The 25,605-nt window shown below is 35.9% G+C and overlaps 1 protein-coding gene across 3 annotated transcripts in view; it reads right to left on the bottom strand.

Moving 5' to 3' along the window:
• LOC110458442 overlaps positions 1 to 25,605 on the bottom strand; it is a 50,036-nt gene that overhangs the window by 23,596 nt on the left and 835 nt on the right. The window contains exons 1-2 of one of the 3 annotated variants that reach the window (XM_021510128.1): positions 25,063 to 25,127; positions 23,918 to 24,565 (exon numbers count right to left, since the gene is read on the bottom strand). In XM_021510128.1, coding sequence (XP_021365803.1) covers positions 23,918 to 24,502 — 585 coding nt within the window. In that variant the 5' untranslated portion in view covers positions 24,503 to 24,565; positions 25,063 to 25,127. Of the gene's footprint in view, positions 1 to 10,781; positions 10,891 to 23,917; positions 24,566 to 25,062; positions 25,128 to 25,605 lie in introns of those variants that run through there. The other 2 variants (XM_021510127.1, XM_021510131.1) reach the window with 2 other exon arrangements.

Raw genomic sequence — 25,605 nt, 5'->3', positions numbered from 1 at the left:
TGCTGTGTGTGCGTGCTTGTGTGTGCATGTATGTGTGCTGAAGGGAATGTTTGTGTTTTAGCCTCTTTGTTTGACGAAAACATCATCTTTTTAAGTGAAAATATTGATTTGCTAAATCACGCGAGTAAAATATAAATAGGATTTAACGGTAACTTATATTTTGTATCGCAGTTCAGACTTTACAAAACAAATTGAGTAAAGCTGTAATAAACATGGGCCCTAAAGACGTCTGTCGTTTCCTGTAACCTGTTTGGTTAGTCTTAATCCAGAAAAAAAACATTTCGTTATGTAACGGCAACAACCAGTGTTCTGACAACTTTGTGTAACAATTCTATGATTTGATTGGTAAAAGTTTTAATGACGTGTTGCTAGTTGTAACAATTCTATTATTTGATTGGTAGAAGTTTTAATGGCGAGTTGCTAGTTGTAACAATTCTATTATTTGATTAGTAGAAGTTTTAATGACGAGTTGCTAGTTGTAACAATTCTATTATTTGATTGGTAGAAGTTTTAATGGCGAGTTGCTAGTTGAAAAAAAGAGGAATGTTCTCAGTAGCACTAAAATAAAATAACTTGTGCCCAATCCATTTGCTTGGCAATAAAATATGTTTAAACTAAAATGAAAGAAAAACACGACGTACATACTCAAAAGAGATACATGACCGACAATGTATTTATCTTAAAATTTGAAACGTACAGTACTCTCTGTACAGATATGTTCCTAAGTAGTGTCTGCTTCTTAATATCGACCTACGTACGTTACATATTAATCAATGCAAAATTATTATAATTATAATTAGTCAAATAACAACGTGTAACGAACATTCAAAATGAAAGTGAATCACAGATAAACAACTAGTCTACTGTTTACCTACGAAAATTAAGCTGCATTTCAGTTGTAAATTATGCTAATCATCATACAAGAACACTGTCTTGTTTTAATTTATGTACACCTGGCATTACCTGCAGCGCTAAAAATCATAAGTGTTCAACCTGAACATTGTCGGTTCCGTCGTTAGTAAATTGAATATAAACAAACACTAACTTGTTGCAGAAATGATTAAATGATGATTTATATTCTTTTTTTCTTTTTCTAATTTCAATGACATGAAATTGTTCTGTCACGTTTTGGTTCAGAGGGATTGGAATGTAAATCCTGCATGAAATCTCCCCACAGATAAAATTGCAATGTGCACTCAGAAATTTTACGTCGATATATCATAAAAAGATAAAGGTATAGTCTGAATGTTTAATATTATCGTGGGGCTATTGCATTCTACAAGTATGTCTATTAACAATGTGTTGGGAAATCACTCCGCAAACTTATCGGCTAACATACCTCTATCGCCTGGGAAGTTACGATATCGCATACGATCAATCTGCAAAAGGAGTATTGATTAAATTTGGACGTGCACTTCCTGAAAGGAAAATCTAAAGGTCTTGGCGATTTCACGTCGACATATTGACACCTTGGACGGACGGACATGTTTTTACACGGTACTGTACTACGGACTTTGACCTTGCTTACGTAATTTCATACAACAATGATAAAGCGCCAAATCAAGAAAAAAACACCTAGGTGTTAGGGGTTTTCCCCGAAAGAACAGTTTATAAGAACTACTCGTTTTAAAACAGATTAACTTTTGTAACAAAATTATCGATTGTTAACGTTATAAAGGGTTTCAAAGGACCATGTTTATTTTCTTTATTTCTAAATATATCAGGAACAAATCAGACAAAGATTTGTCATTGTTTTGATTTTAAGTACTACCAATAACTCCGTTAAGAGCCAAATGGCCATATGGCTCAGTAAATATTCATTTTGATCACAAATCCCTCGAACACGAACATTGGAAGCGGAATAAGTCGGTTGTTACCGCCCTTTAAGTCCTGCATATTTACATGCTTCGCAAAAAGATAATGAATGTCATTTGGTTTACCTTTAGCACTGCTGATGAGTTCTAAATGGACGAGATTGATATATGTATATAGTACAATAAAAAGTTATTTTTGTTTGGCTTTCGGTATCGACAAACTAAATGTTTAAACAATCACGTTCTAACTTTGTACTCTTCGTGATAATATTATATCGAAAACAGCATTTTCAATAACGAACTTTGACGACTACCGACACTGATACAAGTGTATCTCTGATTTCCCTAAATCTCCGTTTCCTGATAATGTCATATAAATAAATCTCCAGTGGAGCTCAGAGTTTTGAAAATGACCCGACATAAACAAGATGCCTATACAAGTATATCATCAATTGATTTAATAATTTATAGTTTCGACTTCAAAACCTTTTAGTTCCGTTAAGTCGACCAGCATATCACTGACAAACTACATAATTTATTGCGTCTGTAGGAAAAAACACTGATCATGCCAGGTGGCATTTACATGCACTCTACTTATCCGATATAAATGTGAGACGTTACTATTCTTAAAACTTCTCTTTGGCATGTACCTCTGTACCTTCAATAAACACAGCATTTAACTCAGTCTGTGATCTACGTAGAATATCGGAATTTGCAAGTATTTTAATAAATCTCACTTTGGTTTTTAATGCAGAGTAATGTTTCCTTTTTAAATGTACATATGACATCTGGAAATATTGCTACTGAATAAAAGATGAATACGAATGTAAAACCAAATATAACATTTAAAGAAATAAGTGCGCTACGGTCTGCTGTTGTAACCGAAGCTTGGAGAAGTCTCGTCAAATGTAAATGTATCACGTCTTTTTCGTGTTTTGACGTACGATAATTATAACGTTTCTATTGAGTAGTTCATTTTGATCATCAATTTATAATATTATTTTATGGAAAGTTCTGTAATAATCTATAGGATGATGTAGACATACTTACGCGCACTGATTTCTTTGCCTTCTTCATTATATAATGTTAACATATATTCCCAATGTTGTATTGGTACTCCCCCTGCTGACCAACGATCATGACCTTTCGTGTCTAATATCAATTGACCAGACAACACTTAATGACAACGGAGGCGACTCAAAACCATTGTGGTACTTATCATTATATTGCGGATAGATTTTACGACTTTGGGTGTATCTATATAACCTGAGGAGTATGCCGTGATGATTTATAGGAGTACAGCGAGATCACAAACCTTCAAGTGATTGGTAGAGTAGGCCGTGATATTTATATGAACACACATAAATACTCAACTACAATGTACTTAAAGTAACCTTTTTTTCTTATAAAATAATATTAGACTTGATTTCTATTTTCGACATCCAAAACAACATTTTTAGAAATATGTTTCGTTCCCAATCTTTACACTAAGGTTGTATACCTTAATAACGGAGAATATATTTCATCCATTTTCTATCATTTTGCATAATTTGTTATATTGATATCGGTATGAGAAATATATACCTGAATTTGAGAAAAAATAAATGCACGCTTTGTATATGTTATTTGCAGACAACGCCTACATAATAGAGAAAGACAGAGAGAGAGAGAGAGAGAGAGAGAGAGAGAGAGANGAGAGAGAGAGAGAGAGAGAGAGAGAGACATAGAGACAGAGACAAAGAGACAGTGACAAGGAGAAGGAGACAAAGAGACAGAGACACCTAGAGAGAGACAAAGAGACAGAGACAAAGAGACAGAGAGAAAAAGACAGAGACACATTGAGAGAGCGACAGAGAGAGAGAGAGACAAAGAGACAGACACAAAGAGACAGAGACACACAGAGAGAAACAAAGAGACCGAGACAAGGAGACAGAGACACAGAGAGAGAGACAAAGAGACCGAGACGAGGAGACAGAGACAAAGAGACATAGACAAGGAGACAGANAGACACAAAGAGACAGATTCACACAGAGAGAAACAAAGAGACCGAGACAAGGAGACAGAGACACAGAGAGAGAGACAAAGAGACCGAGACGAGGAGACAGAGACAAAGAGACATAGACAAGGAGACAGAGACAAACAGTTATATTAGAGGATAAAATAGGGGTCAATTACTGTACATGTATACTTACCTAATAATAACAATCCCCATGCAGCATTGGCATTTTTCAATGATATTCTAATATTACAACTGTACCTCCGAAGCCATCTATACGATAGTTTGTCCTAACGAATAACAAGGATGAGATGCACAGGGGGTTATATTAGGGTAGACAGACCTCGGGTGGCCAGTTCAAATATATATACTGTTACGTATTACTGATGTCATGGTAGGCCAATAAAAATACGATTTACAATGGTCAATATTAGGCAAAATGACACTTTTAAGAACGACGTGGGAAGACAAAAAGGAAAACCTAGATATTTATGTATTGATACAAACATCTTTATCTTACTGTCATGTAACGATACTGAGTAAAGTTAAACTTTAAATCCAGAGTAATAAAATGCACATTTCGATCTCCGAAGGTATCAAACTAAATCCGAAGATCGATCACGGGATAGATATACTGGATCATTTTCAAATTCATCAATTTTTTTTTATCAACATAACATGCATGTTTTGATTAATATCTTATTTAACATTTTGTTAAATTTTCTTTAAACTCATAATGTCAATCTTTAATAAGAAAAAAAGCTTTATTAGTTTCAAAGACATCAAAAGGTTTCGATCAACATAATAACAGTGCATGTTTTAATTGATCGAAACAAGTTTTAAACAAATAGAAAATGATGTAACAAGACACAGACTTTGCTGACGTCGTATTGCAATAAGACAGGGGTTACGTATTGTAATATAATTATAAACCGAGAAATAAGACTGACATTTGTGCCGAATACGTTTTTTAATATAATTATAAACAGAGGGATAAGACAAACATCTATGCCGAGTAAGTTTTGTAATATAATTATAAACAGAGAAATAAGACAAGAATCTGTACCAATCTCGTATTATTATATAATTATTGATAGAGGAATAAAACAGCAATCTGTGCCGAGTCCGTTAAGCTATATATTTATTAACAGAGGAATTAGACAGGCACCTGTACTTTATTCCTATTCGTTATTTAAATAAACTGAAGACAGTTATTTGTATTGGTGCATTTGTAGCAATATCATATTTAAAGAGGGGGAAAGGTCCTGGTCCCTATCGTAATATGTTGTAGAATCGGAGTGATAAGACGGGGTTCTCTTCCGAGACACTAGTGTAATAATATAATATATAAGCTGGATATTAAGAAAGAGATCTGCACCGAGGCTTTGTTGTAATATTATACAAATGATACAGGGTTCTGTGTCGAGCCCTTATCGTGTAATTACGAGGAAACAGTGGAATACAATAGGGGTTCGTGCCGAGGTCTTATTGCTATATAGTATAGAAACCGTTAAAACAAGGGTCTGAGCCAAAGTTTTACCGTAATATATTGCAGAAACAGAACAAAGGATACCAAACGTCACGCAGTTCAATTGACCACAAGGATTAAGGTACAAATAAATTCAAAAATTTACTATGCCTTTTGTCTGATTATCACGATTCTTGAATAAATATTCTGTACAGACTTATTGACATATTGATATACAATTAATCAACACTGTTCAATGAGTGCACGTAAAAAGGGAAGGTGAACAAATATACAGTAAACTGATTAGAAAGGGGAAAACCCTAAAATACCTAATCAACCGGATGTATGGGGCATATGCTCTTTTGTGATATACCAGTATTTACATGTAAAAGTACCACTGATAGAATTATATGCTCATTCCATAACTACACATAACATCCACATCCAGGATTTGTAAATCTGAATAATGTTTATCACACGTTATAATATATATAATTTGTTTATTATTTGTACATTATATTATCGTATGTTTATAAATCTTCTCCGATACTCTACATATTTATTCAACTTTAATCAGATAGAACAAAACTATTTATTGAGGTTTGATTACTGCATGTAAAACATCTTGTTAATGATCAGCATTTTATTTATTTTAGTATTTATATACATGTTTTTTGAGATTTTAATGAATTTTGAATGAGATCATTTTACATTTGTTATCTTCCTTGTCAAATGAATATGTGTATGAGGTTTTGAATTGACAAAATGAACAATAACTATAAATATGACTGAAAACATACACGTGATAAACTTGATTTGACTAAAACTGATATTTCCAATTGAAAACTTAAAATGTGATAAAGGTGGGTTGGTTGTGTGCCTGTCCTAATGTACAGACATCTGACCTCCATATATCACGGTAGGAAATAAAATTACATTTAGATGCTGATAAGACCTATCGTAAAACCGAGGAAACATCCATTGTTACCTAGCTACATGACACATACACAACTAAAACGCTACCCCATGTCTAAGCCCTAAAACGAACAACTACATTCAGGAATATAACGGTTTTATATTTATGAAGTATCCCTTTTAGCCATCACTAGCCATAACGTTCAGGAATATATTGCGTTAAACATAGCGACTTACATCAAATAAATAAATAAAAAAAATCACAATTTATACCATTTACATAAAGAAGTTGCTGTAAGCAAAATACAAAAATCAAAAATCGCTCATTTGATAGAAAGCATCGTTAAAAATAACAAACGATTTTCAGGAGGTGTAAAAATAAAAATTAATAAATAAACAATCTCGTTTAAGGTTGGGAGTTCCTTTCACACTCACTTCCCACTCTATGCTGTTGTGATAAAATCAGAAAAAACGTTTAGAAAACGTACTTATTTAGTTAAAAAAACAAAACAATGAAGAATATTTACTCATAGGTTAGAATACAGAGCACGCAGCGTTTGGTGCAAAACAGCTCACCATTCGGTCCTTCATGATTATCTAAGCTTATTGCACAATATTGCAGATTTCATTTATGAAGTATGCCATGTAATTTTTATAATGAAAAATACAGAGCGGGGTGTGCTGTTTTATATCACATTCTTCGTTATTATAACACATAACGAGTAGCACATAGTCTATCAGCTGTCATAATGATTGCTGAGGTAATCCAGGCTAGATATACGGGGAAAACTGTCAGCACTTTTCTCTGTATTGTTACACGTAAAAGAATTATCTGTTATGCATAAAACTTGTAAAATAAAAATAATAAAATAAAAACATGTTTTACGGATACCTTCCCCTTACTCTTTTATTAATATACTTATATTTATCAACTGTATTCATCTGTTTTATGTTAATTAATCGTATCTTTCAGGGCAGCTAAGTATCTTTAATCTTTCGTAAACAAATATTTTAAAACATGTACGCTTCGTAAGCTTAACAACACTTAAAGCGAAATTTTCAAATTATCATTTCTAAAGCGAATATGCGTATTTTTTTTTCTGTGTATGTACATGAAACATTAGAGAAATCTTTTTGTATCCAACGAAACGAATTGTTATTTTAAGTCTGAATGAAAAATACCAGGTTAATCTTCACATTAATACGGTATCAAGCTAAAGAAATCCCGATGGGGCTTAATCCTTGTAATAACCAAGCTTATACTGAACTCTTTAACGGACTTTGATATGGTCATGACATATCGTAAAAGTCGAATAATGTGGGAAGTCCTGCATAATTGGGAACTTTTCTTGTTTGTCGTCTCTAGGACGACCTTGAAGAAGCCACATGTGACCTGCTGAACACATTGCAACATTTGAAATCTTTCTATCTTCTCTCGTCGTTCTGAAAACCGTTTGTGTCCTAGTGCCTGGCTTGGCAATGACTCACCTTTGGCCTGAGTGTTGAGCGTTCGCCTAAGTTGGGTAGACAATGGGTGCTTTCCCAAATGGAATATCGAAGTCCATCAAAATGGTAGTTGTTATTCCATGCTTAACGTTCAGCATTTAGGGTTTTTGCAACAACTGTGTAACCCGTTGTCAGTATGATATGACCGGGTGAATTTAATCAGCTATTTGATGTGGTTTTATTTTGTTTTTTAGCTATTGACAGCTGGTAAGGTCATTTAAGAACGTGCCCCCATGTGTGTTGTGAAAGCTGGCTTGTGTGCGCGTGCAGAAGGTAGGGTATGTTGGTATAATTGTCTCCTTATGATAGCGCACATGTCATGCCGGCTTTGTAGTGCTATCTCATTAATATACCATGCCGCAGACAACCAGCACAGCATTCCGCCCGTCACAATATACTGACAATGGTTGAACCAGTTGTTGCCATTTCCCTAAATGCTGAACGTTAAATAGGGAATACCAACTACCATTGTTAAGGACTTTGAATTCCGAGCTTGCGATCACAACCCATTGCATTCCTCACCTGGGCGAACGTTATTCATTTAAATTCAAAAGTGAGGTGTTGCCTAACAAGGCGCTTGGAAATACAAGGCAGTTAGAGGTATAAAGAAATATAAAGATCCCAAACATTGAAAAGTGTGCAGCGGGTTTATTTAACATGCTTACGTTTCCCTACGAAAAGGGCAAAAACGCAAATCTCAAATTATGTAGGGGACTACACCATTATTCGTTGCTAACGATACATGCAGTGGGTATCAGCATCAGGTGTATTGTTTTTTCTCTTACCCTGGACAGGTGTATCCGCACTTTTACCGGTGTGAGATTTCCTTGTCTCACCCTAGGGTTGAGACGGGGGGATTCCCCTATTCATAACAATGACATGACGTCACCTCAACAATACAATGACGTCACGTCAACAATTCACCAACGTCACGTCAACCCTGAACTAAGCATGTAACGTTATCGTTACGTTGTGTATATGATACACAATGGGAGAACAGGGTAAGAGAAAAAGAATCATTCACCCCCTTGTGGGTGAGATAGCGGAAGCTCCACCCTCGGGAAAAGATTCTTAAGTTGCCAAACACTCGGCAAAGCCTCGTGTTTGGCAACTTAAGAATATTCCCCTCGGGTTGAGATTCTCTTATCTCACCCCCAAGGGGGTGAAATATTCTATTAATCAATCCCCAACCTGCAGAGCAAACATTACATTCATTTTCACTATTTACATATATACAAAATGTGTTAAATCTTTATTTCAAAACGATTATAGAACAAGACAATATTTTACAACTGATAGTAAGCAGTGTGAAAACCCATGTGGTCGGCCAGGTGACCCCATACCTATTCATCGGGGAATCCAACCCCGGTCATCTTGGTGAAAGACAAATGTGGTTTTCACTGCTCACCGGACCCCCCACCAACTTTGTCCTTGTTTTATTGTATAAAAAACATTTTGTTGGCTTTATAATTTTGTTCTTTGTACATATTATACAAGTATACGGAAAAATCTGCGACGGAAACATTGTTGTTTCGTTTACAAATCCTGAGAAATACGCAAACTACACCAGGAAATGATGTACTGATTTTACAGTCAAAGGTATATAGCCTCCTTTTATGATTGATATCGAGCTTTTGAGGTGACCGTCGACCTATGGTATATGTTTAGTGTAGTACCAACTGTGTGAGCAAGACAAGGTGCGTGTTATCATTAAGTAAATATTTGATACTGATAGTGTTGGGTATCAACTCGGTCGTGTTGCTTTTTTCAATTTGTTAAATTATTTTTTATTCTGGATATGTGTAACAGTTAGTGCATACTTCGATAAAAATATTTTAACATAATACTGAATAGGATTTTTAAAAAGATAGTGTTATGCATGTAGACCTTTATCAATATGCTTTATTACTACACATGGTAAGTTAGAAAAAATATACCTTGGAAAAAGGACTTAATTAGACAATAGATACCCCGATTAATTTAATAGGAGGGCACAAAAGCCACCTATTAAAGGATGGTCGGAAACGTTTCGTATCATCATTAATGCCATGATTTGTTGACGAACAGTACAAGATTATTCTGATTTATTATCCGATATGTATGCTAGAGTGTAACGCATTTCTGGCATACTGTATCTACTGTATCTTTTAGTATTACAATGTACCACATTATAAAGATGCAATAAACTGTGTGTGTGAGTTGCGTTAATCTTTACAGGTGGATATGTTTGTTGCCCAAGGCTTGCTGTTACCTTGCAATCCACATTAACTTTTTAAGTAGTCGCATGGTTCATAATCTATACACATTAAAGATTATAATAAACCAGTTCTCCTTTACATTTCTCAATTAATACAAACCAGATTAAATGAGCATGACAATTAGAGTGGTTTAATAAATAACACCTCATCCCGCAGATTTCGAATCCTCGACCTTTCTACCACTAGGCCTGCACACTACCAAATGTGGTGTGCAGTATCTATATCGTTATCAAGTAAAATGTCTCCAACACTTAACAAATGCATTTCAGTTTTTGCTCTGGGAAAGATAACCCTATTCTTTTCCCGACTATGGAAAACAACTCTTACGGGCTATTATTCTTTACTCGCTACCATCTCATTACCTTCGGCAGGTTAACCAGGACAGCGTCATCAATTTTGTCACGCTATTCATGCACCATTTGTGATGTAGCAGTGTATTGCGTTCATCTTAAGGCCATAATATTTTGAAAAATACAAAGTGTGAGAGAAAGATAATAAACCACTCATCTGTGATACTGGCAGAGACAGAGACCACCGGGAAAATATATTAAGCAGTCGCCAAAGCATCGTGATAGCAATCGCACACATCCTACCCTTGATTGATGTTTATCTGTCTACATAATAGAGGAGTGAAGATAATAATAGGAACATTATTATGTATAGGTGTCCGTATCAGCAGTCCCTGCCAGAAGGACACAGTTATAACTAAGCATTTTTTAAATGTGTACATTAACATTGTAACATTATAATAATAATATATATTAATATCTTCAAGTAATAATCAGTATTCTTTAAAAACAATAATATATGTATTAACTATTTACCTGAAACCACTTAGACATGCTGACAATGACGTTGACACCTCTAAACAACCAAATTATATAAAGGCATAGTGTGCTATTGTGTGGTACGTCTCCGGGAAGCTCTCGTCTGTGGTCGTGTTCAGATAATAAAAGATTAATTCAAGTTTAAAATTTATCTCTGTTCTAATCTGATATAAACGTTATGTTTGACATGACCACATATTCCCGACTGATACGAGTATACGTAACAGATTATAAACTCATTATCTATGTACGATGCATAGGCCCATTTGGTGACAGCAATACAAGCTTCAACCTAACCCAAACATTTGATTTACTTCATTTTCAAAAACAAAACAAAAACAAACAAAAACATAGAATAAACAACTAGATGGTATGAGTTTGAAATATTCATGTTTTAAAATATTCACAAAGAAAAATAAAAAAATGTGAATTTATGGAATTTTTCACTAAATCTTTATTGGACTGTGTCAATACTCCACAGCAACTTTTGTCTCATCGTAAATGCATTTTATCTTTGTCATGTACGTTAATGTAAATTACAATTATGGACTACTGTAAATGCACAAGAAAGCATTGTTTCACTATATTTTTATTGGAATGTGTCAATACTCAACAGCAACGTTTGTCTCCTCATAAAGGCATATTATCTTTGTCATGTATGTTAATGTAAAATACAATAGTATGTACTATACCGTAAATGCACACGAAAGCATGAACAACATCGTCAAAACAGAAGGGAAACTGCTACGGTGTAGGGTAAAAACGTTAGGACAAAATGCACTACATAGTCTTTACAAAAAGACGGACACATGTCGTTAATACACAATGACGAAATTTGACGCATTGTCAATGACAAAATGTGGAACACCAACTAAGCAGAACATTGTTTACCACATCGTCAAAAGGCATGGACAAACTGTACCGCATCGTCAACACAAGGACAAACTGTACCGCATCGTCAACACACAAGGACAAACTGTACCACATCGTCAACACACAAGTACAAACTTTACCGCATCGTCAAAAGGCATGGACAAACTGTACCGCATCGTCCACACAAGGACAAACTGTACCGCATCGTCAACACAAAGACAAACTGTACCGCATCGTCAACACACAAGGACAAACTGTACCGCATCGTCAAAAGGGATGGAAAAACTTTACCGCATCGTCAAAAGGCATGGACAAACTGTACCGCATCGTCAACACACAAGGACAAACCTTACCGCATCGTCAACACACAAGGAAAAACTGTACCGCATCGTCAACACACAAGGACAAACTTTACCGCATCGGCAAAAGGCATGGACACACTGTACCGCATCGTCAACACAAGGACAAACTGTTCCGCATCGTCAACACCAGGACAAACTGTACCGCACCGTCAAAACAAGGACAAACTGTACTGCATCGTCAACACACAAGGACAAACCTTACCGCATTGTCAACACACAAGGAAAAACTGTACCGCATCGTCAAAAGGCATTGACAAACTGTAACGCATCGTCAACACACAAGGACAAACTTTACCGCATCGTCAACACACAAGGAAAAACTGTACCGCATCGTCAAAAGGCATTGACAAACTGTAACGCATCGGCAACACACAAGGACAAACTGTACCGCATCGTCAACACACAAGGACAAACTGTACTGCATCGTCAACACACAAGGACAAACTGTACTGCATCGGCAACACACAAGGACAAACTTTACCTTATCGTCAACACACCAGGACAAACTGTACCACACGTCAACACACAAGGACAAACTGTACCGCATCGTCAACACACAAGGACAAACCTTACCGCACGTCAACACTCAATGACAAACTTAACCGCATCGTCAAAACACAAGAGCAAACTTCCCGCACCGTTTATGCATAAGGACAAACTTTACCGCATCGTCAACACACAAGGACAAACTTTACCGCCTAGTCAAAACCCAAGGACAAACTGTACCGCATCGTCAACACCAGGACAAACTGTACCGCATCGTCAAAACACAAGAGCAAACTTCCCGCACCGTTTATGCATAAGGACAAATCTCACCGCATCGTCTATACAAAAGGACAATATTTACCACATTGGCAACACACAAGGTCAAACGTTACCGCATCGTCAATACACAACCACAAACTTTACCACATCGGCATCACACAAGGACAAACTCAGGCGCATCGGCAACAAACCAGGACAAACTTTACCGCATCGGCACGACTCAAGGACAAGAGTAACCACATCGGCAGCATGCATGGACAACATTTACCGCATCGGCAACACACAAGGAACCACTTTACCGCCTGATTAATATACAACGACAAAACGTACCTCGCCGATGTACAACATCTTCTATACAAATAGACAGACTCCACCACATCGTTAACACACAAGAACTAAATTTGCAATGACGAAATGTAGAGTCCAAACCAAAATTTACAAACGTTGACTATCGTAGCTACACGAGGATAATCCTTACCGATCGTCTATACACAAGGACAATTTTTACCGCATCGTTAAAACATAAGGACAAACTTTACCGCATTGTTAATTCCCTAAGACACATTCCACAGCATCATCAATACATACGAATACAATTTGAACATTTAACCTACACAAAAAGACAATTTGAGAAACAGAGTGCACACAAAAACAACAACTGTTTTTTCCAACTCCGGCAATAACCGGAGGAAAATGTGTGCATATTAGGAATGTAAGAAAATACGTTATGAAGTCACGATCAAATCTAGGAACGTGTCGTTTACTTTCCTTTTCTAACTGAGATTGGTTAAGAAAGTTTTAATAGTAGGTATACAGTTCATGTGCGTTATGTCCGTGATATCGCTGGTTTTCTATAATATTGATGATTGCTTTATCGAATAAAAGTTTCACAGATATTTGAATATTAATGACAAATAATTTCCCCTCTGGTATGATGGAACTTTACGTTGGCTTTTAGAATACAATAAGATTTGTAGACGGTTATCTGTTATCATAATCCATTTATTCTACATTTTCGATAAATGTCTTGGTACTTTTTTTATAACTTTTTTTTTTCAGATTTTTCAAACACATACGCATGGCAAATAATGAGATACAAGTCTGTAAATTATGACAGGAAAAGATGCATAGACAAATGCCTTGGTACTTAAATTCCTGCTTGACTTAGTCAACTAAAGACCATGTGCATTAGCCAGAACTGCGCTCTACATTTTGCCAGTAGATTACACTCCACACGTGTGTGCATGTCTTCCTGGTTCACATATAAACCTATAAATCAGTGTGTCGCGTAACTAGGCACCACATAACACGCACCGATTTGTCAAATGCTGCCATTCAAATCGATGCAGGTAGTGCCTCAATACTTCTATGATATTTCAATAGATTAGTATACAATGTATTTGCACCTTTTATCTAAGTACTCTGTTTTATTTGGCACGGCTGCCTTAAGATACCTCTTATTTTAATCTGTTATAGCTACAAGTTGTAAACTTAACTCTATCGATACATTTTCCACTTTAGTTCTATGAATAAATACATTTTTTGTTACGGATTTTCATGACAAATGACCGAAAATAGAAAAAGGGGGAATATGTTAAACAAATTATTTACTTGCTTTTTGCGTCGGCATTTTTAACATTTATATACACGCCTCCTTACTTTAGCCGTTGATGGCACTGAGCACAGTATTCCATCTGGTCACATTAAGCAGACAATTATAAGCACCGTTTTTTAGGACGTTGGGATAAACCGGCCTGGGGAGAGAACCGATTGCTTCCCTCACCTTGGCAAACGTTCAACACTAAGACCTAAAGGACAGTAGTGCCAAGAGAGGCGGTTGGAAGCGGCACAAGAGTTGGAAGGAAGTAGAGAGATAATAGAAATCTACCAAATACCGCACTGCACAAAGTTTTCTTTGCTTTTTATTTTGCAGCTTATATACATTGAATGGTAAATTGAACAAGCTTAATATAACCGTCATTAGAACAACCGTCTCTTAGTTTTTGTGTCTCAGAAAACTCATGTTTTCAATGTTAGACAGCTCTCGGAGGATTTTTGTGCTGACAATGTTACCTATTACCGCTCGAATACTACAATAATGTTATTCTTAAAAACTTTATTGGTTCATGATTTGTTCAATTGACTTAATTTTAGCTCAGAATCAAAAATGTGAAGAAAAATGAAAATGAATATGTGCTGGAGTTTACGTAGGTCACCAGTATTTAATGATATTAATCATTAAATCAATGTATTGTGCAATGATATATTAACAAAGGTAATACAAACAAACATTATTTAATTGAAAACACAATTTCATTATATCGATATTGAAGGAAATTCACTCATAGTACACCGACGAAAAACATCAATATTCTTTTGGATAAATAAAAAAACCTTTTCAATTTAGATACAAAATGTCCGATACAAAAGTATCCTTCCTTTATCTGACTTGATTTGGTGCTCTATGTACATTTTCTAATCCTCAGAAACCAGTACGAAGGACACGTGCTAGTTCTCACTAGTGTCTACATGCCGTTACGTTATTAACGATGAGTATATACTTCTATATACTAGGTCCCTGTAAGTCAGACGTCACAAGCGTTTCTCAATAAAGAAAATTTCTAAATCTATTCATCTCAGATCAAACATTTAGCCTGTCACTGTTAAACTAACTTCTTTTCCCAGATTTAAAACAAATTTCGATTTGTTTCCAACAGAGGTATAGGCCATGATAAAGATTATATTTAAGAAACGCTTTATACCAAAAGTATTAACAGCAGTTTTTTTATCCTTTCCTTCATGACTGCAAATACTTATATTTCAATAAAATGATAACTTAAAAATCATCTTGAGAACATTTTATAAATAATTGTCTACTAACTTCACGTACAGTTACATCAGAACTAGACCAACAGTAGCAGACTGGCATAGTAAATACTATTTGCCTGAACCACAATCCACAATGTTGTAAATAGTATGAGCCTGCACCACTCTTTAGGTTTTTATTGTATAATCTCATTGGAATGCCGTGTCCCCGATGTTGTAAATAGTATGAGCCTGCACGACTCTTGTAGTTTTTATTGTATAATCTCATTGAAATGCCGTGTCCCCGATGTTGTAAATAGTATGAGCCTGCCCCTCTCTTTAGGTTTTTATTGTATTATCTCATTGAAATGCCGTGTCCCTGATGTTGTAAATAATATCAGCCAGCACCTCACTTGTAGTTTTATTGTATAATCTCAATGAAATGCCGTGTCCCCGTTGTTGTAAATAGTATGAGCCTGCACCACTCTTTAGGTTTTTTATTGTATAATCTCATTGAAATGCCGTGTCCCTGATGTTGTAAATAGTATCAGCCTGCACCTCTCTTTAGGTTTTTATTGTATAATCTCATGGAAATGCCGTGTCCCTGATGTTGTAAATAATATCAGCCAGCGCCTCACTTGTATTTTTTATTGTATAATCTCATTGAAATGCCGTGTCCCTGATGTTGTAAATAGTATCAGCCTGCACCTCTCTTTAGGTTTTTATTGTATTATCTCATTGAAATGCCGTGTCCCCGATGTTGTAAATGGTATGAGCCTGCACCTCTCTTTAGGTTTTTATTGTATTATCTCATTGAAATGCCGTGTCCCCGATGTTGTAAATAGTATGAGCCTGTGCCTCTCTTTAGGTTTTTATTGTATTATCTCATTGAAATGCCGTGTCCCTGATGTTGTAAATAATATCAGCCAGCACCTAACTTGTAGTTTTTATTGTATAATCTCATGGAAATGCCGTGTCCCTGATGTTGTAAATAGTATCAGCCTGCACCTCTCTTTAGGTTTTTATTGTATTATCTCATTGAAATGCCGTCAATCCGATGTTGTAAATAGTATAAGCCTGTATCTCTCTTTAGGTTTTTATTGTATAATCTCATTGAAATTTGAAAGTATATAGGTAAATAATGCTAACATGCTCTTCGACGGATAGACAGTAATATCTGTTATATTTGTTTTTAAGATTAGACTGAGGTCGTGGTAATAGGAACTGGTATTAACACGATCCCATTGGACAGTCCTATTTTCACTATTTTCATTATTCATACAAAGTGCCTACAAAGCTTCTATAATGTTACAAATTTACAATTTTTTGCTTTAATAGAACAAGTGTATCATGTTAACCACGCCATAATACAGTTTGGCTACAATGCTATTGTCATCATCGGATACGGACACTCAATCACAATGTTATGTAAAACAAATTGGTGACAATTCGAAAGGAACACAAGAACTGATGAGACATTTGACAGGTACACAAGATATGGTGACACAGTTGAAAAGTACACAAAAATGAATGCGTTAACAACCCCCTGGATGTATTATTGACTGTATAGCGAAATAAACACAGACACAAACGTCTGTTTGAATCTTTATATTTGGCAGTAGATACAATTTGTCAAAAATACATTACACATCTTTGTAATTTGGTAGTACATTTTTGTAGATACAGTTGTAAAAAAAGGATTACACTGAAACATACAGCTAATTCGTCTTCCACTGAATCATCAGTGTAGCTAGAGGTCAACAATGGGGAAATCAAAATGGTTAGTAAAACGTGAGTAAGCACAACACGCAATATCTTTAATCCAAGCCATATATAGTTTTTGAGTAATACATTTTTGAATATATAGTGTATCAGACTGTTCATTGGTTTAGAACGACAAGAGCGCGTGATATACCCGTGTACACGTACTGATATCACACGATCAAGGAAGTTTTCTAAATTTAAATTGCAGGTACAACTCTCAGTCTGTACAATGACTCAAAGTGAGAACTGATATATATATATAATCACAAGATATTGATTATTTGTCTAATAATAACGGTCGCATAGTGTCAAGTTTGAGATATTACCCATAGGAAGAGAGTTACGTAACAGAAACACTTAGCAAACGCGACGGTGTATCTTTCCTGGCTACCAAGGAATTTTCAAAGATTAAGAAACCAATGCACCTCAGAAATATTGTATGTACATAATCAAAACAAAATCTGCTTTATATCCGTCAATGTAATAATGTTTTAGTAATGTAAAATCTGACGGTTGCGGTTTGTACCTACCGGACTCAATTTGCAAATACATGTATACAACCAGTGGGGAAAATGTTTAAGAAAAAAACACATGGACTAATTAGAAAAAGCTTCAGAATTAAGCTCGACCCTTAAAGATGTATATAGTCAATTACTTTTCATTGTTTATTGGCTGTATAAGCGGCTTACTGGATTACAGTAAAACATATGGTTGTTTATGTAGTGGATGAAACGTGCATGACAGAGCCTTCTGTCTGTAAATCCTCAAATATTTCAACGATAACTCATTATCAAGATAGTGGACCTCATATAAAAACGGAATATTCCATAAAATTTCATTTTTATGGGTCACCAAATCCCCCCCCCCCCCCCCAAACAAACAAACAAACAAACAAAAACCCCACCAAATAAACAAACAAACAAACAAAAACAAGAAACAAACAATATGCCTCAAACAACCTGTAAGGTTATAAGACCAGAACAAATGTGTGTTTCCTTCCCCTGCCCATTTTGGCTGTCTACTCTTTTGCCAATTATATAAGCAATCGCTGTTATAGACTAAAACGTTGCCTACATATAACTTTGTGAAAATATTTATGGAGAAAAAAATGCTAATCAACAATAAATTGTTTTGAGTTTTGACAAGCTTACTTATTTGTTGAGCTTTATCTTATATTTTATCTGGTTACCCATATTTCACGCATTGGCTACACATAGTAATAGAACTTGGTTAGACACACGTTGAAGCAGAATTATATAAGCCATCTAATTATATATTAAATACAATATGTAATATACTGTTGAATTCATTTTTCTGTAAACACAAGCCATTTATATACGCTCCAAAACCAAGTTCACAACTGTAATTACAAAATATTTACCACATCATCTACAAATAAGTGCAGTATTTTCTTCATAACATAGCATAATATACATGTTTATAAGGATTGAACGACATTTCTGTTTCAATGTCATGCTGGTATGAACTCAAATCGGTTATATACAGGATTTGTGGAAAATATGTATGTAACCAATTTGTGTTAATATTGGCATGAAAGTGACAAAAAATCGTTCAATTCCTATTTTTAGTTCTATCTTTTTATAGTTATTATTGACTTATATATGGATATTGCCTGATATTTTCGATATAAAAGTGTCAGTGTCATCAGTGCAAACGAGATTCCTGGAACAGCTTAATGTCAAAAAATGTTTTGTTTCTAAGGGGTTACCTCATGTTATTCGAGGCGTTTGGAGAAGCTTCAAAATGACACTGTTCAAATTGCGTTCATACGGTAATGCTGATAGGTAATCTTGTAATATACCATATTATCAATCCATAAGTGCAAGTTATACCACAGTGCCAGCACACAGTTGCAAAAATATCAGCATCAACACATAAACGCAAAATAAATTTACCACATCTTCAACACAACATGCAGATATACATAGCATTGGGTCGAAACCTTGTACAGTACATATACACGATAGTTGGTAACATAGGGTCGAAATCTTGTACATTTACACTATAGCCGGTAATACAGGGTCGAAACCTTGTACATATACACACTATAGCTGGTAATATGGGGTCGAAACCTTGTAAATATACACTATAGCTGGTAATACAGGGCCGAAAGCTTGTACATATACACTATAGCTGGTAAAACAGGGTCGAAAGCTTGTACATTTACACTATAGCCGGTAATATAGGGTCGAAAGCTTGTACATTTACACTATAGCCGGTAATATAGGGTCGAAAGCTTGTACATTTACACTATAGCCGGTTATATAGGGTCGAAAGCTTGTACATATACACTATAGCTGGTAATACAGGGTCGAAACCTTGTACATATACACACTATAGCTGGTAATATGGGGTCGAAACCTTGTAAATATACACTATAGCTGGTAATACAGGGCCGAAACCTTGTACATATACACTATAGCCGGTAATATAGGGTCGAAACCTTGAACATATACAATTTAGCTGGTAACATAGGGTCGAAACATTGTACATATACACTATAGCTTGTAATACAGGGTCGAAACCTTGTACATATTCATTATGGCTTGTAATACAAAGTCGAAACCTTGTACTTATACAATATAGCTGGTAATATAGGGTCGAAACCTTGTCCATATACACTATAGCTGGTAATACAGGGCCGAAACCTTGGACATATACACTATAGCTAGTAATACAGGGTCGAAACCTTGTACATATACACACTATAGCTGGTAATATGGGGTCGAAACCTTGTAAATATACACTATAGCTGGTAATATAGGGTCGAAACCTTGAACATATACAATATAGCTGGTAATACAGGGTCGAAACCTTGTACATATACACTATAGCCGGTAATATAGGGTCGAAACCTTGAACATATACAATATAGCTGGTAATACAGGGTCGAAACCTTGTACATATACACTATAGCTGGTAATATAGGGTCGAAACCTTGTACATATACACTATATCTGGTAATACAGGGCCGAAACCTCGTACATATACACTATAGCTGGTAATATAGGGACGAATACTTGTACATTTACACTATAGCTTGTAATACAGGGTCGAAACCTTGTACATATTCATTATAGCTTGTAATACAAAGTCGAAACCTTGTACATATACAATATAGCTGGTAATATAGGGTCGAAACCTTGAACATATACAATTTAGCTGGTAACATAGGGTCGAAACATTGTACATATACACTATAGCTTGTAATACAGGGTCGAAACCTTGTACATACACACTATAGCTGGTAATATAGGGTCGAAACCTTGTACATATACACTATAGCTGGTAATAAAGGGTCGAAAGCTTGTACATTTACACTATAGCCGGTAATATAGAGTCGAAACCTTGTACATATACAATATAGCTGGTAATATAGGGTCGAAACCTTGAACATATACAATATAGCTGGTAATATAGGGTCGAAACCTTGTTCATATTCACTATAGCCGGTAATACAGGGTCGAAACCTTGTACATATACACACTATAGCTGGTAATATGGGGTCGAAACCTTGTAAATATACACTATAGCTGGTAATATAGGGTCGAAACCTTGTCCATATACACTATAGCTGGTAATACAGGGCCGAAAGCTTGTACATATACACTATAGCTGGTAATACAGGGTCGAAATCTTGTACAAATACACTATAGCTAGTAATAGAGGGTCGAAACCTTGTACATATACACTATAGCCGGTAATACAGGGCCGAAAGCTTGTACATATACACTATAGCTGGTAATACAGGGTCGAAATCTTGTACAAATACACTATAGCTGGTAATAGAGGGTCGAAACCTTGTACATATTCACTATAGCCGGTAATACAGGGTCGAAACCTTGTACATATACACTATAGCTGGTAATATGGGGTCGAAACCTTGTAAATATACACTATAGCTGGTAATACAGGGTCGAAACCTTGTACATATACACTATAGCTGGTAATACAGGGTCGAAACCTTGTACATATACACTATAGCTGGTAATATGGGGTCGAAACCTTGTAAATATACACTATAGCTGGTAATACAGGGCCGAAAGCTTGTACATTTACACTATAGCTAGTAATAAAGGGTCGAAACCTTGTACATATACACTATAGCTGGTAATACAGGGTCGAAACCTTGTACATATACACTATAGCTGGTAAAGCAGGGTCGAAAGCTTTACATTTACACTATAGCTGGTAAAACAGGGTCAAAAGCTTGTACATTTACACTATAGCCGGTAATATAGGGTCGAAAGCTTGTACATATACACTATAGCTGGTAAAACAGGGTCGAAAGCTTTACATTTACACTATAGCTGGTAAAACAGGGTCGAAAGCTTGTACATTTACACTATAGCCGGTAATATAGGGTCGAAAGCTTGTACATATACACTATAGCTGGTAATACAGGGTCGAAACCTTGAACATATACAATATAGCTGGTAATACAGGGTCGAAACCTTGTACACATACAATACAGTTGGTAAAAAGGGGTCGAAACCTTCTACATTTACACTGTAGCTGAAAATTTTTTTGGCACGCTTTACTTGAAATTCTAATTAACTTTTAGTCCCACATATTGACAAAATGAGCATGGTGTGGTTTAAAATAAATTTGTTTGGACTGTTTTATGGACCTACTAAATTTCTGGATACTATTAAAATGAATACAATGACAAAAGGTTGAAATAGAGCACCCGTTTCAAACAACAATTTCTTCCTGCTTATCTTTTTTTTGATCGGCTGTAGAACACAAGTATTGATGTGCACGTGAGCATTACATTTATATGTACCTACGGACCTAAGTATGAAGTATATCTGGTTTTCTGTAGGATTGTCCCATTGCCATTACGCTATCGTCAGTCTATATGGTAACACGTCAATGTATTGGTACATGCTGTGTGTGTACTAACATTGACGTAACCATGATAGAGTAAGTAAACTAGATAAAATATACCAGTGTGTTAATATACAAGATTAAATTCATTGTCGACTAAAACAACAAGAATTGATGATACGCAAAAACACAGCAAACACTCGTGAAAGTTGGTATTCCGGACGTGGCAGGTTTTTGTAGGTGTGATAACCGCCATGAGATGTCATCTAACGATTCAAGGACATTATATATGTCTCCAGCGATCTATTACACGGCCATCAAGTATATTATCGTGTCAGAAGTTAACCTTGCTAAGCTAAAGATAACTATTGTAAGTTGTAGATTAAAACCATATAATTAACCAATTAGTGTATATTTAAGGTTTAAGCAGCACAGTAAAGTGAAATATTCAGCTTAATACGAGTTGTCTGCGACTAACTTGACGTCAATGTTAATCAGCACAAATACGCTCCAGTTGTTGAGCCAGATCCTGTAACAATCAGGAACCGTCGGCACTTTCCGTATTTTCTCGTTTACGGAAAGTGCCGACGGTTCCCGATTGGTCTTGTGATAAGCTTTGAATGCCGTAAACACAATGTTTCGCACTTATTTGGTGTTCGAATCACGGGTTTGTTCACACTTTCGTATTTTCTTGTTTCATTTGTGAATTGTGTATTTTGAAGTAAGCAAGTTACGTGATGTTTATGTTGTATATCCTTCCTGGCTGTTTGCTATAAATCAATGTTCAAATACAGTATAATGTGTTAAGACCAGTGTTCAAATGCACATTCAATATATTTGCCTATGATAAGTATACTATGAATCCATGTCTATAGTCACTGAGTACTCGGGCCGTATTCATGAAACCGTCCTCAAGCTCAAGCATATATGTTGTGCTCAAGCCAAAATCAGATTTCATTATTAATTTATAAACGGAACAAAAAATTAGACTTGAGCACAAAAAAAACCAACATGCTTGAGCATGTTTACTGAATACGGGCCCAGCTTTCTATTAAGTTTTATTGTTGTATTTGTTAGAGTTTCAGAAAAACCTATAACTAGATGTTTCTAGAATAATCTGGGGTCGAAATATCACAACGGAATCTATCAAAGTGCTTGTATTGAGTCATTTTGAACAAAACAATATTATTAACTCAAACGAATATTGGAAAACAGTTTATGATGGTTTTGTGTCTATATTCACAGACCCCATATATCTCAAACGTATACTTTGCATGTTATCAATTAGATCGGGTAATCCCTGTTTAAAAACCTCAGATTTATGCTAGCGGTACAGACTCTACCGCCACTCTATATTTGTCTAGATTATTATTGTGGAATCCGTTTATATATCGATATTGGGCCATACCTTCGGAGGTCAAACCTGTGAATGCAATTATCGTAAATGCCGCTACTTTTCCAGATAATTCCTACATGTGAATGTTATTCTTGTCTGGATAAAATCCTACTTGTATATATCAAATGTCATACCTGTTCTGGTTAAGTCATATATGTGTCAGATATGTTGCTGAGAATGCCATACAGTGTGTACCTGTCGAGATGAATTCATGCATTTGAACGTTATACATGTACACGTATCACTTGAGACGTTAATACAACTAGTTTACTCTAAAAATATTGAAACAATTTTCTTATTAAAAAAGTGATACTCACATCATAAATGCTCGATACTCTGTTCTCTGGTTGAACAGGAAATCGCACACTTCCTTTCAGAGTGAAATCCGGTCGGTGACCACCTCCTCGCCGCCTTTCTTGGGGCGAACTTTCCGCCAGGGGATGTCGGTCATCTGTTGTTGAGATGTCAGACTCCATTGTTTCATCGTCACGTGAACCCATCATAAATTGAGGTTGGATATCAAGTTCTGTAAACACATCGGTTTTCCGCTCCTCTTGTTTTTCAACGAGCGACGCGGGATGTGACGGGGGTTCAAACCTGGGTGGTGGCGGAGGTGCAAACGATGGTGGTGGGGGAAGTGGCGAGGTAGGTGGCAATGGCGGTGCTGATGCTGACAGAAGGGAAGGAGGCGACAGCGTTTTTGGCTGTGTTGTTTCTCTTCGCAGTTGGTCTGACTTCGTAACCTCTGCTTGGCTTGCAGGTGAATTTAATATATCTAGAAAGTTGGTTCCTGTATTAATATCTGGAGTTTCTTTCTTCACTGGCAATGCTGGCTTCTCATTTGTGTATTTAATATTCGCCGTTTTGGAATCAAACACTGGCGTGGGTTTGAGCCTTTTCATGGTGACGGCTGGTAGCCAAGTGCATGGTTTGAACGGCAGCGTTACGTAGTAGGTGTACACAACCTAAAAAAAAAAGAAATAAAAAAATATCTTGACAACATGCCAAGTCCCGCTGGTATCACTTAAAAAAGTCCCTGATCTAAAATCTTCCGCGTGGTGACGAGGGACCAATACCAAACGTGTAGGAAGTGAAATACGAGTTTGAACCAGAGTTCAATTAAATCGATAAGATTCATGGTGACGACTTGTTATAGTCGCTTTATCGCTGATAAGGACTTGTTTCACGAACATTACCTGTCCTGTCGTCCAGTATTGACAAATACAACTGTAAGACTATGTAACATTATAAAACATTTTGAATGTTGGCTTGGAAAAATTGACAGCATATTTGTTTGAGAATTCATCGAATTATCTCTGAATATATAATATGTAATATATATATTTGATGGGTTCTATTGTCTCTTGAAATCGTTGTCTTATGTTCAACATTAGTTAAAAAAAAAGATGTAACATTTTGAAAATACATAAAACCTTAAAGTTTTATAATGCGACAGACTTACCGGAAGTAAACGTATACAACATACGGATACCAATACCAGTGTCGTCTACCAGCGTTCATGGTAGTCAAAACCCGCGTGAAGTGAATGAAGAGAATCAGAGGTTTGTAAAACATTTAGCTAAATGTAATGGTATGTCTGGTACAAATTACATATAGTCTCTAAACCAGAACTTTATTCATATACAGAATACAAGTCTTAGGACCCTGAGATACGCGCGACCCCAGTGTGACATCATACCTCAGTTATACTGATAACCTTTAAATTCAAAGGCAATAAATCTTCTCGAGACATTCGAAAGTACCATAATGCGATAACAATATCCTTATTGAGAAATTCGCACTGATATTGCAGATAGAGATAACGCTTCATAGCCGCCACTGTATAACAGTATTTAAGCGTCGTATCGTTGTCCCGATACACACTGTAGTTTTCAGTGCAGCAGCGTTGTTCGTTATGCACTTTAGACATCAAAGCGTGAAATAAAGCATGCACATATTTTGGACAGTCCTTATTATTGAGGCATCTCAGAGATTTCCTACTTCC

This window comes from Mizuhopecten yessoensis, unplaced genomic scaffold (assembly GCF_002113885.1).
Source record: "Mizuhopecten yessoensis strain PY_sf001 unplaced genomic scaffold, ASM211388v2 scaffold9605, whole genome shotgun sequence".
NCBI lineage: Eukaryota > Metazoa > Mollusca > Bivalvia > Pectinida > Pectinidae > Mizuhopecten > Mizuhopecten yessoensis.
This window is presented reverse-complemented; position numbering and strand designations above follow the sequence as displayed.